Source organism: Gambusia affinis, linkage group LG24, assembly GCF_019740435.1.
Source record: "Gambusia affinis linkage group LG24, SWU_Gaff_1.0, whole genome shotgun sequence".
In the NCBI taxonomy this organism is placed as follows: Eukaryota; Metazoa; Chordata; class Actinopteri; order Cyprinodontiformes; family Poeciliidae; genus Gambusia; species Gambusia affinis.
In genome coordinates, this window is record NC_057891.1 from 3181288 (window position 1) to 3199454 (window position 18167).

The 18167-nt window shown below is 45.4% G+C and overlaps 2 protein-coding genes across 3 annotated transcripts; one reads left to right on the forward strand and one right to left on the reverse strand.

Moving 5' to 3' along the window:
• Positions 1-3249: 3249 nt before the first annotated feature.
• On the reverse strand, positions 3250-12111 carry adgrg7.1 (adhesion G protein-coupled receptor G7, tandem duplicate 1). Its single transcript, XM_044110495.1, has 17 exons — positions 12026-12111; positions 9329-9990; positions 8309-8495; positions 7732-7836; positions 7531-7643; positions 7315-7455; positions 7122-7207; positions 6460-6602; positions 6186-6299; positions 5919-6109; positions 5679-5831; positions 5490-5602; positions 4537-4892; positions 4277-4358; positions 4052-4210; positions 3618-3774; positions 3250-3546 (listed from the first exon to the last, which is right to left on the reverse strand). The coding sequence occupies exons 1-17, from the start codon at positions 12057-12059 to the stop codon at positions 3355-3357; spliced, it is 2988 nt and encodes a 995-aa protein (XP_043966430.1). The 5' UTR covers positions 12060-12111; the 3' UTR covers positions 3250-3354.
• Positions 4782-17930, forward strand: ftcd (formimidoyltransferase cyclodeaminase). 2 transcript variants are annotated; one of them, XM_044109647.1, is made up of 15 exons: positions 4782-4799; positions 13404-13553; positions 13820-14003; positions 14069-14197; positions 14730-14818; positions 14884-15063; positions 15507-15644; positions 15723-15854; positions 16316-16377; positions 16448-16574; positions 17021-17182; positions 17292-17335; positions 17419-17557; positions 17645-17740; positions 17814-17930. In XM_044109647.1, exons 2-15 carry the CDS (start codon positions 13500-13502, stop codon positions 17895-17897), a joined length of 1620 nt encoding a protein of 539 aa, XP_043965582.1. In that variant the 5' UTR covers positions 4782-4799; positions 13404-13499; the 3' UTR covers positions 17898-17930. The 2 variants fall into 2 exon arrangements, with proteins under 2 accessions (XP_043965582.1, XP_043965581.1); XM_044109646.1 differs by lacking the exon at positions 4782-4799 and adding an exon at positions 12259-12371.
• Positions 17931-18167: the final 237 nt, after the last annotated feature.

The window sequence follows — 18167 nt, forward strand, 5'->3', positions numbered from 1 at the left end:
ATTTAAAAGATCAGGAAGATTTAAAAGATTGGCTGCATCATGATGAGTTCAATAAAACATTAGCTGTAGCAGGTTTGGTTGTTCAGGTACTGGAGGGTTTCCTCTCTCTGCTGTTGGTTGTTTACATCTGAATTTTTCACTCATTAACATGGAAATCTTCAAAATGTGAGTTCAGAGGAAACAAAGATGGCCGACTGAGAAGACGCGATGGTGATAGATTATAGATTATAGATTATGATATCTAAAGGAGAAAATAGACAACTGACTTCCTGAAGCATCGTGGAAGTTATTTTAGCTTTTTTTATTTTGGATTTCAATAAAAACACAAAATCTTAGCAAGTAATTGTGTTTTAGCTTCTGCTGGAAAGAAGCTAAAACTAAACTAACAAAAAGTTAGTTTTCTTTTGCACAAAACTAACTTTTCTGCAGGATGTCAGTTTGTTTTAAATATATAATAATATTGATGAAAAAGTTCAAAAGTTTTTGTCAGTAAAACTTGAACTTTTCCATCAATACTAAAGAATAATTGATTTTAAAGAAGTAAGTCATAAGTTAGTTTTTTGGCTTCCAGAGCACTGAGGTGTTTTCACCAGAAACTGGACCAGAAATCCTGGGTAATATTCAGAGTTTTTCCACTGCGTCTGTCTTGAGCCGAATTAGTAATGCTGTGATGAATGGAGCTTCATCTGCGGCTCCAGCAGAACGAAGATGGATGAGATGTTTCAGTTGGACGGCAGGCGGAGGAAACGCTGGATCTGCAGCGGCGCTGCGTCACGTCGTAATGAAGACGAACTGCAGCCGATCAGAGGAAACGCTGCGGCCGCTTCCACTTCCTGTTGGGATGGAAGCAGGAATGTGTCAGCGAGGTTCAGGTGGTTCCGGGCGCTGACAGGAAACACGGAGCGCGGTGCGGCGTGGCGGGGATCAGCCGCTGAGCTGCTGACAGGAGATGAGCTTCACTTACAGCAGCCGTCAAACCAAAGAGGCTCAGAGGCTCCTGTCAACGGGACGGAGTCATCCTGATGAAGAAGATGTTAAAACCCAACCACAGGGAGGGACGGATGGATGGATGGATGGATCACACCACACAGGAAGGTTCCACCTGTTTCCAGCCGTGAAGTCAGACGAGTGTTATTTCTCTCTTCTTGTGGTTTTCTGCAGATCATCTGGTTTATGGAGCCTGACGGGGAAATAGAGCTGGAGGAAACGGGCCGGGAATTTCCAGCGAGGCTTTGGAGGGAATCTGAGAATCTTGGGTGTGAATGTGGAAAAATGTGCTGCAGCCCTCCTGCAGAGCCTGGAAGTTTTTCACATGGGATGATGGGGAGCCGCTCCGGGGATTTACAGCTGATTGGGTTCTTGGCGAGGCCCGGCAGGAAGAACCACAGTTTGTCCTTTGCTGGGAGCAAACGGCTCGTTTCTCAGCCTGAGGATGAAGATCAGGAAGTGGAACCTGAGCTGGAGCTTCTACAGAGGCTCCGTCACTGGACCTGATGGTAACCGATGGCAACGCTGGTCCCAATGCTTGGTCACATTGGACCAGATCCCAGTTCATACTTCCAGCTGGATCAGTCCCAGTTTGGTTCTGACCCACTGATCAGACTGTGATGATGTTCTGGGTGTCGAGGTCACAGTGACCCGGTTCAGACCAAACTGGTTCTTTTCTCCTGTCATGGTTTTGGTGTAGAACTGTTCACTCTGGTTTCTGCCGGTTTGTCACCAGCAGGACTCTGGTCCTGATCCGGTTCTGATCCGTTCACAGAACATCGCCCATCAGCTGAACCTGTTCAGTTCGTCGTCTCGGTTCCCTGAAGAACTCCTGAACATCAACATGTTCTTCAGAACCAGCAGGTTCTGGTTCTCTGGTCCAGAACTGGTCAGTCTGGTGAAAAACCTGTTGGTCATGTGACGGTGGAGAACCTTCTGGTTCTGGTGGAAGGAAACCCGAACCTCTAACCTTCAGGTCGCTGACCCAGAACCATGTTGTGCAACCTGAATAACGGTCCCCTGAGGAACTTCCTGGGAACCTTCATCCTCTTCATCCTCTTCATCCTCTTCCTCTCCCTTAACTTTAGAAATAATGACTACATGCTATAAAATGTCTCAGATTCTTCAGAACCAAACGGGCCGGCCTCCCCAGCAGAACCACAGAGCCCAGCTCCACATGTGTTTCCAGTCCACTTTTGTCCCTCTCATTGTTCAGTTAAACCAGAACCAGACGGTTCCGCCCGGCCCGGCCGCACACCCACACAGAGGAATCAAATGGGTCAGCGGCGGCCCGGTTATGTAACGGCAGAACACGTTGGAACTTCAGGTGTTTGGTAAACTCATCAGAACCACATGTTCAGTGGGTTCTGTTTCATTTGGATCACAGGGTTCTGGGCGGTTACGTAACAAACCGGACCGGTTCCTCTGTGTAACATGAGGGGGCGGAGCTGCAGGCCAGAGGTGACCAACCTGAACCAACAGAACCGGGTCCAGATTCTGAGAGAGGTTCTGGTTCTGAGCTGATTCTGGACCAGCTGCTGTTGGTTCTGATTCTGACAGTGGGAATCCCTCGGCCCGGTCTGGAGTCTCCTGATGAATGCTGCAGGGCTGTTTCCATGGCAACCACATGTGGCAGCCCTTCCACAGCAGGTTCTGGTTCTGGTTCTGTTCAGCCCATCCTCCACAGAGGGATGAACCCAGTTCATGGAGTTTATTTCATCTGGGATGATGAGAACCCGGTCAGGCCGTGTTCACCGGGTCCAACTCAGAACCAACAGAACCATCATTGTGTGGCGGTGGAGGTCTGGCGCCCCCCAGTGGCCATAAACTGGAACCATTCAGAACCACTAAGGCTGGGTTCTACAGAACCGACCTGAGTTTATATAAAAACATTCTAATGTTCAGAACCAATAAAACGAGACAAAATGGATCAGAACCAGATCAGAACCAGCAGTTCTGATCTGGTTTTGATCTGGTTTACATTTATAATCTGCGGGTTGAGATGAAATGATCTTTAATCAGCTTCTGCAGAAAAATGGAAAAATATCCAAACTGATCAGGAATTATTCATGTTCAATAATTCATCAATAATATTGGTATAACACTGTACATCAGAGGAATATAAAATAAAAAGTAAAAAAATCACCGATCCGACACTTGAGTGGTACCGGATTGGTTCTGACTGCAGGTGGTGGATCGCCTGTTCCTGGTTTTGGATGCCGGTTCTGGCCCGGTTCCTGATTGTAGGTGTTGGTTCTGGCCCAGTTTCTGGTTCTATATGCCGGCTCTGGCCCGGTTCCTGATTGTAGGTGTTGGTTCTGGCCCAGTTTCTGGTTCTGTATGCCGGACCTGACACGGTTCCTGGTTCTAGATGGTGGTTTCCTGGTCCCTTGTGTTTTTGTACATGTCTGAGGTTCTGGTCTCGGTCCGGTTCTTCCACAGGTGGTACGTTGTGGACCTGAGGCTGTACCCGGCAGCAAAGACGTAGCTAGCGGACCGGCCCACTGCGACCCGGAAGCTTCTGGTTCTGGCCGTGAACAGGATGAAGATCTGCAGACCCTGCAGACACACAGCGGATTGTTACCGGGTCCAGCCAGGCCGCAGTGGACCCGGACCGGACCGGACCCTACCTGGGTGGTGGTACACAGGCAGAACAGGATGCTGCAGGCCAGGTGAGCGGTTCCCATGGTAACCAGGACCAGGTAGCCGAGAGTCCAGGACAGACCGAGCAGAACCGCCAGAGAGAAGCTGATCAGGAACTTCTGGGTCAGGGAGGAGCGCTTGGTGCTGCCGGGTCCACAGAAACAGAACCAGAGAGATCATGCACAACATTATGACCAGACAATCACAGTTACATTGGTATAATCAATGTAATATATATAATTATCATTATAATTAATTTTTTATGAAAGTTATTGAAACTAAAAATATTTTTATTTAATTCTGTGCCAGTTTAATTTTATGGTTTATTTTTAAATTTGATATTTAGAGATGATTTAATTCATCTGTTCTGTTTTTGTGCAGGTTGCTCTGCTCACAGTGTCCAGCAGGGGGCGGTAGTCACCTGGTGAGCTTGGTATCCACCCTGCAGGTGGTGAGGGAGATGAGGCCCAGCAGAACCGAGTTGTAGAGCAGAACCAGGCCCAGCGGCACGATGAAGGCCCAGAACATGGGCTTCCCAAAGCTGAAGTGTTTGTTCAGGTCCAGAGCGGCGAGCCAGCAGCTGCAGGAACATCCAGGTGGTCAGCAAGGAGAACCAGAACCAGAACCCATTTAAAGTCGGACTCACAACTCCTCCTGTCTGTATGCCAGCGGGTTCTCCACCCGGTAGGTTGTTGCCAGGGTGATCGCCATGACAACGGCTGGGACTCCTGACCAGAAACAACAAAATGAAGCAAAACCGGGTCAGGGTCCTGGTTCTGATCAGATATTTATTCTGAAAAAAATCAATCAATGTTTGTTCTGTTTATTTCTGCAGACAGTTTCTGCAAGTTTTGAATAAACAGAACAAAAAGTAGAAAGTTGAAATGTTTGGCTGAAATGTCGTACCCCATCCGACTCCCCAGCTGAGCCGGGTCCAATACGAGGGCAGGCTGCGCTGCATGGATCGGACCAGCAGAACCACCTGGGTGCCGTACAAACTGTTCCATGAGAAGGTGGCCAGCAGGAAGAAGTGCAGAAGCGCCGCCACGGCCGTGCAGGAGCCGTGGTCCGGCTCCACATGCAGCTCAGAGTCCAGGATCTGGTTCCGATCACTGGGCAGCTCCTCAGTACCATCCTCCGGTCCGGAGTTCTGGACTCCAGACAGGAAGGTGATGATGAAAGCCAGCAGACTGAAGCAGATGCATAGCAGAGACGTCTTGGAGTTCAGCTTGGTTTGTTTTTGACCAGATTCCATCTGAAAACTGAGCAGAAACAGAAGAATCTGAGGATCCACTGGTTTGGTTTCAAAATGTTTCTGGAAAACCTGCTAAACCAGAAACCTGAACTGGCCAGAATGTTTCTCAGGTCGCTTTGATGTGACAGAACAACGTAAAATAATGAAATATGAAAATTAGTAAATTCACATTCAGCCTTCTGAGACAGAACATCTTAAAACCTTTGGTTCAAGGTCATCTGGTTTTAACACCAGGATTAGTAGAACTTAGCGATTTAGCTTTTATGCAAAATTAGAAAACAGTTGAATGAAGTTTGACATCTGTGTTGAAGTTTTGGTTAACAACTCTTCTTTAGCCTAGCCTCTGCTAATTATCATGTAGGTGCAGAAATTTAGTGTTTGCTAAACTAATGTTTATAATTACTTGGTGCAGGATTAGCATAGCTAGGTTTTTAGTTAGGCATGACCACTACTGGTCTCTACCAACATCTACTCCCTGAAGGTTTGGTCTTTGGATGGAGAACATCTGTGAACATCTGTTGTGGTTTCCTCATACTAGAGCTGAGATTAAAGCTCTTCGCTAACCAATGAACCACTGAACTGAAGCCGCCACCTAGCATCTTACGTCTCTTTCAGGTGGTGGATGATGGTGATAACCAAGCCCAGGATGGAGAAAGACAGACCCACGATGGAGAGCACATCCAGGGCTTTTGCGTACTCATAGTTTTCTCTAAAAGACTGAAACAAATCTGTTCAGAACCTTAAATCCTGTAAGAAACACTGAACTGTTCCGGTTCTGGAGTGTGGAAATCACCCAGAGAGCTGCGAAGTTGGTGGTGTGGTTGCAGGAACATCTGAGAACTCCGTCTGAAGCGTTCCCCTTGTGGCAGCCGTGGGTGTTCCAGTCCTGCTTGCCGTAGTCCCAGAAGACGCAGGAGAAGTCATGCAGAGATGTTTTATTTGGGAGCTGGAACAGCAGGTACCAGAACCTCCTTCACATCAGATGATCCCAGTAAACCCAGTAAAGGTGATGAAGTGGCTTTGATTTTGGTACCGTTATTCTGAACTGCATCTCCACAGTCTCCGCCACCAAGCTGCGGTCTGGACCCCCGATGCTGGCTGAAAGGACCCTGAGGCTGGCCCGCCGCCTCCTGTAGATCCTGGACGGGAAGAAGCGGCTGTTCTGGTAGAGGACGAAGCCCAGAGAGACGTTGGACCCCTGCTGGCGCCTTTCAGCCCCCCTGCCTGCCGGTAGAGGAACAAATCTAAGGTCAGCTGTTGCTAACAGGAGGTTATACGTCCTCTGATGCAAGGAACCCACCTGATGGGAAGCGGATGTAAACCAGAGCGTCAGCGATAAAACCGTTGTCCACGGTGACCTTTGACACGTTGGTGTTCAACCGAATTCTGTTGGCTACAAAACTGCCAGACAGCCCTGAATACAGAGAGAAGTTTCAGTGGGTTCAAAGTCACCAAGGAAGGAGTTGTTAATGAAAATCAGAGGGAATAAAACATTTCTGGCTACATTCATCAGCACCCAAACCAGAATCATTGAAGCTCCAGGCTCTGCTGTTGGGATGCAGCGACCTACTGACCTGCCAAGGCGGTGAACTGGACTCCCTGGGTGTCCAACGCTGGAATCTGAGCCGACTGGACCACCAGGTTTGGTTGGACCAGCTGGGACGTGTTGCTGGTGAGGCTGAGGTTCACAGAGAGCTGATCCAGAGTCAACGTCAAGCTGAGCATGAGAAACGGATCAAACTGAAGGTAAAACCAACATTAAAGATGTAACACCATCAGAGGTTTGGTAGCACCGCAGCTCTGAATCAAAACTTTAGCTCTTGACAACATGTTCACCTTCCTTATCTACCAGCCAACATGACCAAGGTTCTGATGCCTGAAGGTTTTAGTTCTGGTTTCTTTGGTCTAACACATCGGCAACTTGTCATGTTTCTGTCAACCATGCGGTTTGTTCATGCTCCAAACCACTCAAACATGTAGACGGTCAACACCGAACCACCAAAGACCATCCAGGTTCTGGCTCCGTTTCAAAATGGTCATCTCTCACTGGACAACCAGACTATCCACATAGTGGTTTCACTGGTCACTCTCCAGGCCTGTAAAGCCCCGTTAGGACCAAACCAATTCTAAACCACAGAGTATTGAAGATGCCGTCCTGTTTTCCATAGTCTGAGCAGCGGACCCGTTGTTCTGACCCACTGACCCAGTAGGAAGTACAGAATCGATGCCTGCTTACCTCTGAGACGTGTTGCTTTCCTTCTCATCGGACTCCTTGGCGTTGAGCAGCTGACTGACGGTAGTAACTGCTGCCACCCTGACGGTCTGGAAACAAGAACCAGAACTTTAGAGTCAGGACCGGGTCAGTGGCTCCATCCACGCGGTATGAAGCCATGTCCACTAGCCGATGTCCTTCTGTCAGAATGTCCTACCTCTGAGGCATTTGGCGACAGCAGCAATGTGTTGGCAATCTGAGCTGCTATGGTGACGTCTTCAGATTTCAGATTTGCAGGTCTGGAGGTCAGAAGCTGAGCGCTGGATGCCAGTACCTCCAAGTCTGCAGAACTGGTGAGCTGACGGACAAAACAAATACTTCACGATGAAATCTTCAGTTCCTCTGATCAAACTGGTTATGCTGATATTCTCACGTTTCTTTGAATGTCGCTGAGCGTTTGTTCACATTGAAGGACCCGCGGTGGGTCGTCAAACTGAGGTTTTCCATCCCTGATCAAACATCTGGTAGAAGCCTGGGGTGTACCAGCTGAGGGGAAGAGACGACATGCTGGGATTTAAAATGATGCAAGAAGAGGAAGACTGAGGTCCGTCTAATATGTGGATGTCACACATACCTCCAACTGTATCTTTGTCACATTGTTCCTCTGAGTACGCAAACCAACCAATGGCTGTGTTTGGAAATCTGAATCTCCCTAAAGTTGCTTCAGTGCAGAAATTTACTGAAAAAAGAAGATGATAAAGAAGATGAGCTTTCCCCTGGAAACACCAGAAGTAACAAGAAATGAGGGGAAACGTTGATGTTGAAGGGGAAATGAATTATTTTTATAACTCCCATATCTGAACTTGGGTCAGCGGCCCAAAACAGTTAAAGCTCCTTCTGACCCAAGAGGTTCTGAGAGGACTCTCCGTCCCCCAGACCTCTACAGGAGACCTGCCAGCTTTAGATCTGAACTTCTGCATCGTTGGTTCTGGTGTCTCTCATCTTCAACTGAAATGAAGAGTTTAGATCCATGAGCCAAATTCCGGTTCTGGTTCTGTCCCGCCCAGGTAAGATGCTTGTATCCAATGTGTAGGATCCATCTGTGCATACTGAACTCTGACCTTTGGGACTGTTCTGTGTCCACATAAACCAAGAAACAAAGAGTTCCTCCGTCCTTAATGATAGTAAACAGAGACACCAAGAGGACTCACCCTCTGAACATGACTCCCCCGTCCACTCATCAGGACAGACACAGACACCGTCCTCTTCTTTCCCATTAGTACAGTTCAGTGGAGCAGTAGTGGGAGGACTGGTGGAGGTGGTAGTAGAACTGGTAGTAGTACTGGGAGCATGAGTAGTAGTAGTAGTAATAATGGCAGTAGTAGTAGAGTAGTAGCATTAGTAATGGGAGTAGTAGCATTAGTAATGGGAGTAGTAGCATTAGTAATGGGAGCAGTACGACTAGTAATGGGAGTAGTAGTACTAGTATTGGGATCAGGACTAGTAGAAATGGGAGTAGTAGAAGTAGTAATGGGAACAGTACGACTAGTAATGGGAGTAGTAGTACTAGTATTGGGATCAGGACTAGTAGAAATGGGAGTAGTAGTAGTAGTAGTGGGAGCAGGAGGAGTAGTAGTAGTAGTAATGGCAGTAGTAGTAGTAGTAGCATTAGTAATGGGAGTAGTAGCATTAGTAATGGGAGTAGTAGCATTAGTAATGGGAGTAGTAGCATTAGTAATGGGAGCAGTACAGTAGTAGTACTAGTATTGGGATCAGGACTAGTAGAAATGGGAGTAGCAGGAGTAGTAATGAGAGCAGTAGGACTAGTAATGGGAGCAGTAGGACTTGTATTGGGATCAGGACTAGTAGTAATGAGAGCAGTAGTAGTAGTAGTAGTGGGAGCAGAGGAGTAGTAATGGGAGCAGTAGGAGTAGTAATGGGAGTAGTAGTACTAGTATTGGGATCAGGACTAGTAGAAATGGGAGTAGTAGTAGTAGTGGGAGCAGTGGTAGTAGTAATGGGAGCAGTGGTAGTAGTAATGGGAGTAGTAGTACTAGTATTGGGATCAGGACTAGTAGAAATGGGAGCAGCAGTAGTAGTGGGAGCAGTAGTAGTAGTAGTGGGAGCAGTAGTAGTAGTAGTGGGAGCAGTAGTAGTAGTAGTGGGAGCAGAGTAGTAGTAGTGGGAGCAGTAGTAGTAGTAGTGGGAGCAGTAGTAGTAGTAGTGGGAGCAGTAGTAGTAGTAATGGGAGCAGGAGGAGTAGTAATGGGAGCAGTGGTAGTAGTAATGGGAGCAGGAGGAGTAGTAGTGGGAGCAGGAGGAGTAGTAGTGGGAGCAGTGGTAGTAGTAATGGGAGCAGTGGTAGTAGTAATGGGAGCAGTGGTAGTAGTAATGGGAGCAGTGGTAGTAGTAATGGGAGCAGTGGTAGTAGTAATGGGAGCAGTGGTAGTAGTAATGGGAGCAGGAGGAGTAGTAGTGGGAGCAGGAGGAGTAGTAGTGGGAGCAGTGGTAGTAGTAATGGGAGCAGTGGTAGTAGTAATGGGAGCAGTGGTAGTAGTAATGGGAGCAGTGGTAGTAGTAATGGGAGCAGGAGGAGTAGTAGTGGGAGCAGTGGTAGTAGTAATGGGAGCAGTAGGAGTAGTAGTAGTACTACTACTACTTGTTGTAGAACTGATACTACTACTAGTAGTACTAGTATCAGCAGCCTGGATCCAGTATGAACTCGTCTCTATAGGTTCAGTTGTTGTGTCAGTCATGGTGGATGAGTTGGTCGTATCTTCAGTCAACATGGTGGAAGCTGCATTAGAAGTTTGCTCCAGAGGTGATGCAGGAGTTTCTGTAGGCAAAGCTGTAGTAGGTCCAGGTGTGGTTGAAGAGTTGGCTACAGGAACCACTGGAGGGAAATATATGTATTATTGTTTGTTGTGTTAATGAGATAAACCTGAAGGTAATAACTGAAGTCAACCTGAGGCTGATAAACATCAAGCAGGAAGTAAGAAGCTTCCACTCAACTGACCTGGATTGGCTGCATGGAAACCTGAGTTAAAGGAAGTCTAAGAGTTTATTGAAACCTCTAGTCAAATTAAAATGGATTTATTTCCAAAGGAAAACAACAAACAGTTTATTACTTTATAAAAGTAGCTTCCTAAACTTTATAAAACCACAATCTGGCTCTTAGAGCAACATTAACTTTTATTGTCACCATAACTCTGGGAAATAACATCTAAACTCAGGATTCTTGTGATAAGCTTTAAATAAGCTGCTCATGTAGGAGAAAGGTGTAAAAACAGGACTTTGGTTGTTTTTTATTATAATTTACTCACCTGCTACAACATTAGCTACAACATTAGCTACAACATTAGCTACAACATTAGCTACAACATTAGCTACAACATTAGCTACAACATTAGCTACAACATTAGCTACAACTTGCTACAACCAGTTTCATAACATGGAACTGAACCAGATGGATCAGCTGGTTCCATTAGTGAAGTTACTCAACCAAAAAGAGACTGTTATAGAAAAACAATATTTTTCAACATCTTATTCATACATTTAGAAATGTCACAATTTCAAACTAAATATTTAATTAGCAAGATAATATTTACCAACTTAAATTTTAGCTCCAATTTGAACATTTTGCTCCAAACTAAATATTTAGTCAGACAGCTAAACATTTAGTTTACCAGTTAATATTTGTCTCCAAACTGAATATTTATTAATTAATTTTTTATTTGGAAAGGCAAATTACATTTATTTTGTACAATTCAGCTTCCACCACATTGGAAGTATGAGAATGAATAACATAAGCCCAACCAGTTTTTTTTTTTTTTTTTGTATAATAACAGAACATCCATAACAGAAGAGTGAGTGGGGGGATGGAGGGTCTGGTCTGAGTTTTCTTATGTTAGGGGAAAAACACAATCAAGAGCGTAAGTTTGCCATAATCCTGAGCCAAAGTACAATACACAGAGAAACAGTACTTGCATGTAATAGACATATCTAGTCTACAGGAAAAACTGATTTTATATAGTTGGTCCAGTTAGACCAGATCTTGAAGAATAATTCCCTTCGGCCTTGGACAGAAAAAGATATCTTCTCCAGAATGTAAATGTCCTGTACAAACAGGTCCAGCTACGATTCGTTAGCTGGACCTGTTTGTGAAAATTTTCGTCCTCCCTCTTCTAATTATATTGTCGTTGGGGCTTTGTTGTCGTCTTACCCCCTCTAACTGGCTTTCACAAGGCGATATTACTCAGCTGAATTGGAGTAAATCAATAATTTCTCCGTTTGTCTGGGGAGACTCTCTACCGAGCAGCCATCTTGACGGTGTTCCAGCCGGAACTCTCCCAACTGAATATTTAGTTTGCAAGATAAATATTGAGCTCCATAAATATTTTGTGAGCAAGCAATTCAATTTGAAACTAAATATTTAGCTCTGAACTAATATTTAGTAGCTAAATGTTTAGTTTACAAACTAAATATGATACTAACTCAGAGCTAAATGTTTTAGTTAATATGCTAATTCCCATGACAATTAGCAGAAGTATGAAAACAAAAGTTGGGTTTGCTCAAAGTAAATAGTTTGAGGTTAAATATCTAACTACACTCTAAATATTTAATTTGAAACTGTGACATTGATAAATGAATGACTAACACGGTGAGAATGTTTAGAAACGAACCTCTGAGTGAAATGTGCCTAATAAAGTGTCTAATAATGCAGAATAAAGTAAATGTTAAAAGTCAAATCAGACGTTTCTGATGACTCTGACATCCAAACTGCTGATTCTCACTAAACTTTGACTCTTGTGGGAGAAATCCAGTGAAAGTTGAACAGAAAGTTAAAGGCTAATGTGAGTTACTGACCGACTGTTATTGGTGACGGATTAACAGCAGCAGAACCAGGAGAGATGTTGCCGTTTTCTTACCCAACATGAGGATGATGCAGAGCCAGGCCTCCATGCTGCAGACACACGACTACTGGCTGTTTATGGTTTCCAACAGCTCATGTCTGGAGCCTTGAGGTGAGTGGAGCAGGAGGAAGTGTTGGTCAGAAAATACTCAGCTACGTTTGTAACAAGTCAGCTGATCAAAGGTTGCCTACAACTGCTGCAGAGCTCCCATGAGTCTTTATGAAGTTAATCATTTTTCCTCTTCACAGCTCAGTTTTATTTTAGGTGGATTTCTGTCGTCTCTGCTTCCTCATTCATCACCAATAAAGAATCTGAAGTGTTGAAAAATTCCTGCAGTGATTTAGGAGGATCAGGAAAACAGGTCAGCCATAACCTGATCATAACTCTGCTGCCTGTGTGAGGATTTATGGGATGTAGACGGATACACATTTACCTTTACAGCTCTGATCGATCAGTTCAAGAGGAAATGTTTGTCACCAAATGCTGAAAATATTCCAGCATGCATGAAAAGAGGTTCAGGTCTGATCTGGAGATGTTTGACCTGAGACAGTCCATCACTGTGGACGACGATTTGAAACGATGACCTCATAAATTCAAGCTGTTCTAAAAATGTTAATTTCTGCTGCTGATTGTAAAGATATTAATAAATGTTTCCAGAGGTTATAAAAGGTCAGCCAGCCACTCTGTTGCATTTGCACTGTTGAGATTTTTGTCTGTGCTGCTTTTGCTTTGAAGATATTAATCCAAGTTCAAAGGTCAACCAGCCGCCTCACATTAAACAACACTGGTGTCAAATGTTTGTGCTGCATTTGAGCTGCAGCGTCTTTCCTTTGTGCTGCCGCCATTTTACAATATTCATAAAAATACCCAGAGGTCCTCAGAGGTAAACAACCCCCCAAGCCCCCTACACACACACACACACACACACACACACACACACTACCCATTAGTCGTTTGGTGTCAAATGTTTGTGTTGCGGCACAAACACATTTCTTTGCTGCACAAATATAGCATCGTTGATTGACACCAATTTAATTTGAATTGAAGAAGGTTGACCTTTCATGACCTCTGGAAACATTTATTAAGATTTTTGAAACACAAATCTGCGCTGCACAAACTCTTGACACCAATGTAGTTTGAACTTGAACCCAGTCGGTTCTTCAGTTCTGACCCATTTCTGCTGGGAGCCTCACGTCAGCACGTCTGGTTCTGATGTAACGGTTCTGGTTGGAGTGGATCCAGAACTCCGGCGGCTGCAGGTTCAGTCAAACAGAAACGAGTCGACTTGGTGACCTCTGACCCTTTCTGTCTGGATCACAAACATTTAAACTCTGCAGACCTGATGGACTCTGCTTCCCAAACTTCTTCTCCATTTCTCTGGCGCCACCTGCAGGACAGATGCTACCCAGCAAACCTTCAGACTTCGGTCCCAGTTAATGTTTGAGCTGTGGGTGTACTGGTCAGACTGGGGTCAGGCTCTGCAGACGCCATGGCTCGGCTGGTGGAGTGCGTTCCTAACTTCTCTGAGGGCCGAGACCAGAAGGTAGGAATCCGTCTGAACGTTACGAGTCCAGGAGGTTCTGAAAATCTGCTGTCAGTCTGGAGAAAGTTCAACTTTACAGAAACAGTTAATGATGATTATTGTTTTTTTAAATGTGTTTATTTGCTATGCTAACAAAATAACTGACTGAGCTAACAATGTTTAGTTTAGAGACAGGATTATAATCCTCAGTCGTAACGACCTTTGACCCGGTCCTGTGAGTAGACTGAGGTCCGTTTGGGTTCCGCTGCTCCTCTTCCTCTGCTCAGGTGATCGATGCCATCGCCGCCGCCATCTCTGAGACCGCCGGTTGCAGCCTGCTGGACGTCGACCCGGGGGCCTCCACCAACCGGACCGTCTACACCTTTGTGGGGCCCCCAGAGGCCGTGGTGCAGGGGGCGCTGAACGCCGCCCGCCGGGCCTTCGGCCTCATTGACATGAGCAAACATTCAGGTCAGTGCGAGTCCAAAGCCGCTGTCCAGAACCAAACCTCTGGGAACAAAATGCTTCTGCCGCAGGGGAACATCCTCGCACCGGAGCGCTGGACGTCTGTCCCTTCATCCCCGTCCAGAACGTCAGCATGGACGACTGCGTCCACTGCGCCAACCAGTTTGGACGGCGGCTGGCGGAGATGCTGCAAGTTCCTGGTGAGTCACAGGAAGCCGAGGCCACGGCAAAAAGAACTGAGGGAACAGACAAGAACTGAGGGAACAGACAAGAACTGAGGGAACAGAGAGGGAGATACCACAGGGTGTTGGAAGCAACAAATAAAAATTACTCCAAAATAATTTTAGATTCATCTCAGAAATGTTCTAGAAAACATAAAAATGTCTGAACTTTAAAAGTTGCAGATTTGTGAGAAAAACATAAAGTTCGAGATTTTCAAAAAATTTTCTAGACAAAAACAAGAAAAGATGAAAAAGACAAAAATTTATAAGAAGCATAAAAATAAAAAATGTTGGAATTTTGAAACTCAGAAAATTTCCAAGTCAAAAATGTTCAACTAAGAACTTAAAAAAATTTCTTGTTTTTCCTAGAAAATATGTGAATTTAATGTAAAGGTTATTTTTTACCTTTGGAGCTGATAAATTTCCAATATTTTTCTAAAAGTTTGTCTTTTTTCTATGTGCAATGGCTCTGATGGTGGAGAAATGTCAAAACTTCCAAATCTGTCCTCAGTGTATCTTTACGGAGAAGCGGCTCGGTCCGAGTCCAGGAGGAATCTCCCGTCGGTTCGATCCGGAGAGTACGAAGCTCTACCTGAGAAGGTGAGACGATCCGCCGCCTCCTGATCTAAACTCTCAGATCCATCAGCTTTCTTCTTCTGCTGCAGCTGAAGAGTGAAGAGTGGGCCCCTGACTTTGGCCCCGCCCTCTTCGTACCGTCGTGGGGCGCCACGGTAACCGGTGCGCGCAAGTTCCTGATCGCGTACAACGTGAACCTGATCGGCACCAAGGAGCAGGCTCATCGGATCGCCCTGGACATCCGTGAACAGGGCCGAGGAAAGGACCAGGTGGGACACCCGAACATTTATTATTACTTCAGTTCAAAACTACCACTTCCTGAAGGCGGATCTTCAGAATAAAAGTCCACTTCGTGCTGTTTTTTGTTATATTTGGTTATTTGTAGCTTTTCTTTCTTGAAATGTTTTTACAATGGAGGATTTTCATTTCACAACCAGAAATGTTTTGCTTTTTATGCTTCATTTGAGATTTTCTTCCACTGTGGAGAAAAGCAAATTTACAAATTAAAAAGAAGAAATTATTTTATGATCATTTTTATATACTAACAACATAATGGAGGTATTTTCTCCAGTGGCTTTGATCTTCTTCTGTATATTTCTGATCTGGTTTCATTTGGCAGATTTTCCCATGTATATCTATGTGTGTATATCTATGTGTGTATATCTATGTGTGTATATCAAGATGTGGTAACTTCCTGTGTGCCTCTGAGCAGCCAGGTCTCTTGAAGAAGGTTCAGGGTCTGGGCTGGTACCTGGAGGAGGAGAACCTGGCCCAGGTGTCCACCAACATCCTGGACTTTGAGCTGACGCCGCTCCACGCCGTGTACCAGGAGATCTGCGGGGTCGCTGAGGTCAGGGCTGCTGAGGTCACAACAGGCCTGAGCGCCCATCACTTCCTGTGAGTCTGACTTCCTGTTTGTGGCGTCCAGGAGCTGAAGCTTCCTGTGGTCGGCTCCCAGATCGTCGGTCTGATTCCTCTGAAGGCTCTGCTGGACGCCGCCGACTTCTACATGAAAACAGAGCAGCTCTTCATCATCGAAGAGGAGCACAAAGTCCGGCTGGTCAGTGGACAAAGCTTTGGACTGTGGCAAGCCATTTTAAGATAAAATCCGTTTTGTCACATTCCAGACATTTGACATCAGTTTAAATTAAGATTTGTCTAATTATCTTCTGGTTTGTTGAAATGAGTTCAGATTTAGAAATGCTTGAATTTTAATTATCTGCGATGAATTATTGAGCATCTGAAACACATTTCAGATTTCTACAATTACATTCTAACTAGTCATAAAGTGAATATCGCACTCCTTGTTCTGACTTGTCACAATTTAAAATATGTAAACAGATTTGAAAAATTATTACTCTTACATTAATGAATGTAAATGCAGAAATCTTCAATTACATTCATGAAAATGCAGTTTTATTATGTAGAATGTAATTCCATATGGTCAAACAAAACTGATTTTATGTTAAAACAGCTTGCCATAGTTAGACGTTCATCAGAGCCTCACCTTGTTGGTTGCAGGTGATCAGTAAACTGGGCCTGGATTCACTGAGTCCCTTCAACCCAAAGCAGAGGATCATTGAGTGAGTTCCCCCTCCTGACTGCAGCAGAGGCAGCGAGCGCTGCTAATGTGGGCGTGTCTTACCTGCACAGGTACATGGTGAGGTCACAGGAAGAAGGCGGGCTCGTTTCTCTGACTCTGCAGCAGTTTGTTCGCAGCGTTGGAGCGCGAACAGCCGCTCCAGGAGGAGGGTCTGTTTCTGCCGCCGTCGGCGCTCTGGTGAGTATTCAGAGATTGTCCAGCAGAGGGAGCCGATTTAAAGGGGAGCGTTAGGCCAAAAAAATTATATTTTATACGTCTTCATATTTCCATTTGGGTTTCTCCCATTGCCTGGCAACACAAACTGAGCTCTGGCTAGTTTTCACGCTGTGCAATGGCTTTTGGAAAAGACAAGAGTCTTTTCACCCAGAAACCACTTGCTGCTTTGTGATTGGTTGTGCAGGAGGCTCTACTTCTGCTTTTCGAAGGTGCACTGTTGCATAATCGCAGATCCATTTGCAGCCATTTTCATGTGTAAATGAACGCTGAGTTGGATCAGAGTGAAATCTGATAATCTAAGAATGATTTTGTGTAAAAATGATTTGTATAAGCCATAGACAGACCCTAACCCGTTCAAAGAAGTAGAACAGGTCACCTTTAATCCCAGGATGTGTCCCGTCCTGTAGGGGGCAGCACTGGGCGCCATGGTGGGGCAGATGACGTATGGAAAGAGGCAGTTTGAGAACCTGGACTTTGTGATGAGGAAGCTGATTCCTCCGTTCCATCAGGCCATGAACGAGCTGCTGGGGTTGGTGGACGCCGACTCCGCTGCCTTCAACGGCTACATGGTGAGCACCAGCAGCTCCCACCTGTTGATGCTCCAGATTACTCAACCCAACAGAGAAACCTACAGGCTGTGTGATGCGTTGCTTCAAAAAGTGATCATGTCTGTTTCAGGTGGCGCTGAAAATGCCGAAGTCCAGCAGCGAGGAGAGGAGCAGGTGAATGTGTCTGTGGATGAAATGTTTCGTCTTTAGCTGCTTCTGTCGGGTTTTTCTGGACTGCGTTTTGTCTCTGCCTGCAGGAGAGAAGCGGCGATGCAGGAAGGCCTGAAGCGGGCCGTCGGCGTCCCGCTGGCTTTGGCTGAGAAGGTCAGCGTCCTCTGGCCATCTCTGAAGCAGATGGTTCTGTTCGGGAACATCGGCTGCAAGTCCGATGCTCAGGTTCGGGTCAGAGCAACAACTTCTCTCTGAAGGTTTTAGGTCAGAATTAATTTTGCTCACAACTGGAATCTGGTTTGTGTTGGTCAGGTTGCAGCTAAAGCTCTGGAAACGGCTGTTTTTGGAGCGTACTACAACGTCATGATCAACCTGAAGGAAGTCTCAGACGAAGCCTTCAGACTGGCTGTAAGTCACCAGGTGAACTTTCACCTTTCATCTGACATTTTTCATTAAAACGATGTTTGGGTTGCTGCTTCAGACGCAGAAGAGAGTTTCTGAGCTCCTGCAGGAAGCCAAGGACAGCGTGGCCTCCATCCTGGACGCAGCTGAGAACAGAACCTGAAGATCTGCAGAATAAATTCAGAGTTCATTAAAAGTGTTGAGTTTTTTTATTTAACATCTACAATTCAGCAAGACCTGCTTACTGCAGGAATCTGTCCAGTCACAAAGTCCTGTATCATCATTCAGTCTGACTCCATCTTTAACTGTTTGTTCTATAAAAGTTAAATAATACTGAATATCATCAGCATAAAGGTCAACTTTATTATTGTATTATAAAGTATCACCATGAACTGATCCAAGAACAGAACATGGGAAGCAGGAAGTCAAACTA

What these genes read in the sequence shown, in the direction of transcription:
- ftcd (XM_044109647.1), top strand. Translation starts at nt 13,500, where the DNA reads ATGGCTCGGCTGGTGGAGTGCGTTCCTAACTTCTCTGAGGGCCGAGAC. An exon ending in CTGAGGGCCGAGACCAGAAG is followed by an intron (nt 13,554 to 13,819) that starts GTAGGAATCCGT and finishes TCCTCTGCTCAG; the next exon opens with GTGATCGATGCCATCGCCGC. An exon ending in AGCAGCGAGGAGAGGAGCAG is followed by an intron (nt 17,336 to 17,418) that starts GTGAATGTGTCT and finishes CTCTGCCTGCAG; the next exon opens with GAGAGAAGCGGCGATGCAGG.
- adgrg7.1 (XM_044110495.1), bottom strand. Translation starts at nt 12,059, where the DNA reads ATGGAGGCCTGGCTCTGCATCATCCTCATGTTGG. An exon ending in TCAGCGACATTCAAAGAAAC is followed by an intron (nt 7,456 to 7,530) that starts GTGAGAATATCA and finishes TTTGTCCGTCAG; the next exon opens with CTCACCAGTTCTGCAGACTT. An exon ending in TGTCGCCAAATGCCTCAGAG is followed by an intron (nt 7,208 to 7,314) that starts GTAGGACATTCT and finishes TCTTGTTTCCAG; the next exon opens with ACCGTCAGGGTGGCAGCAGT.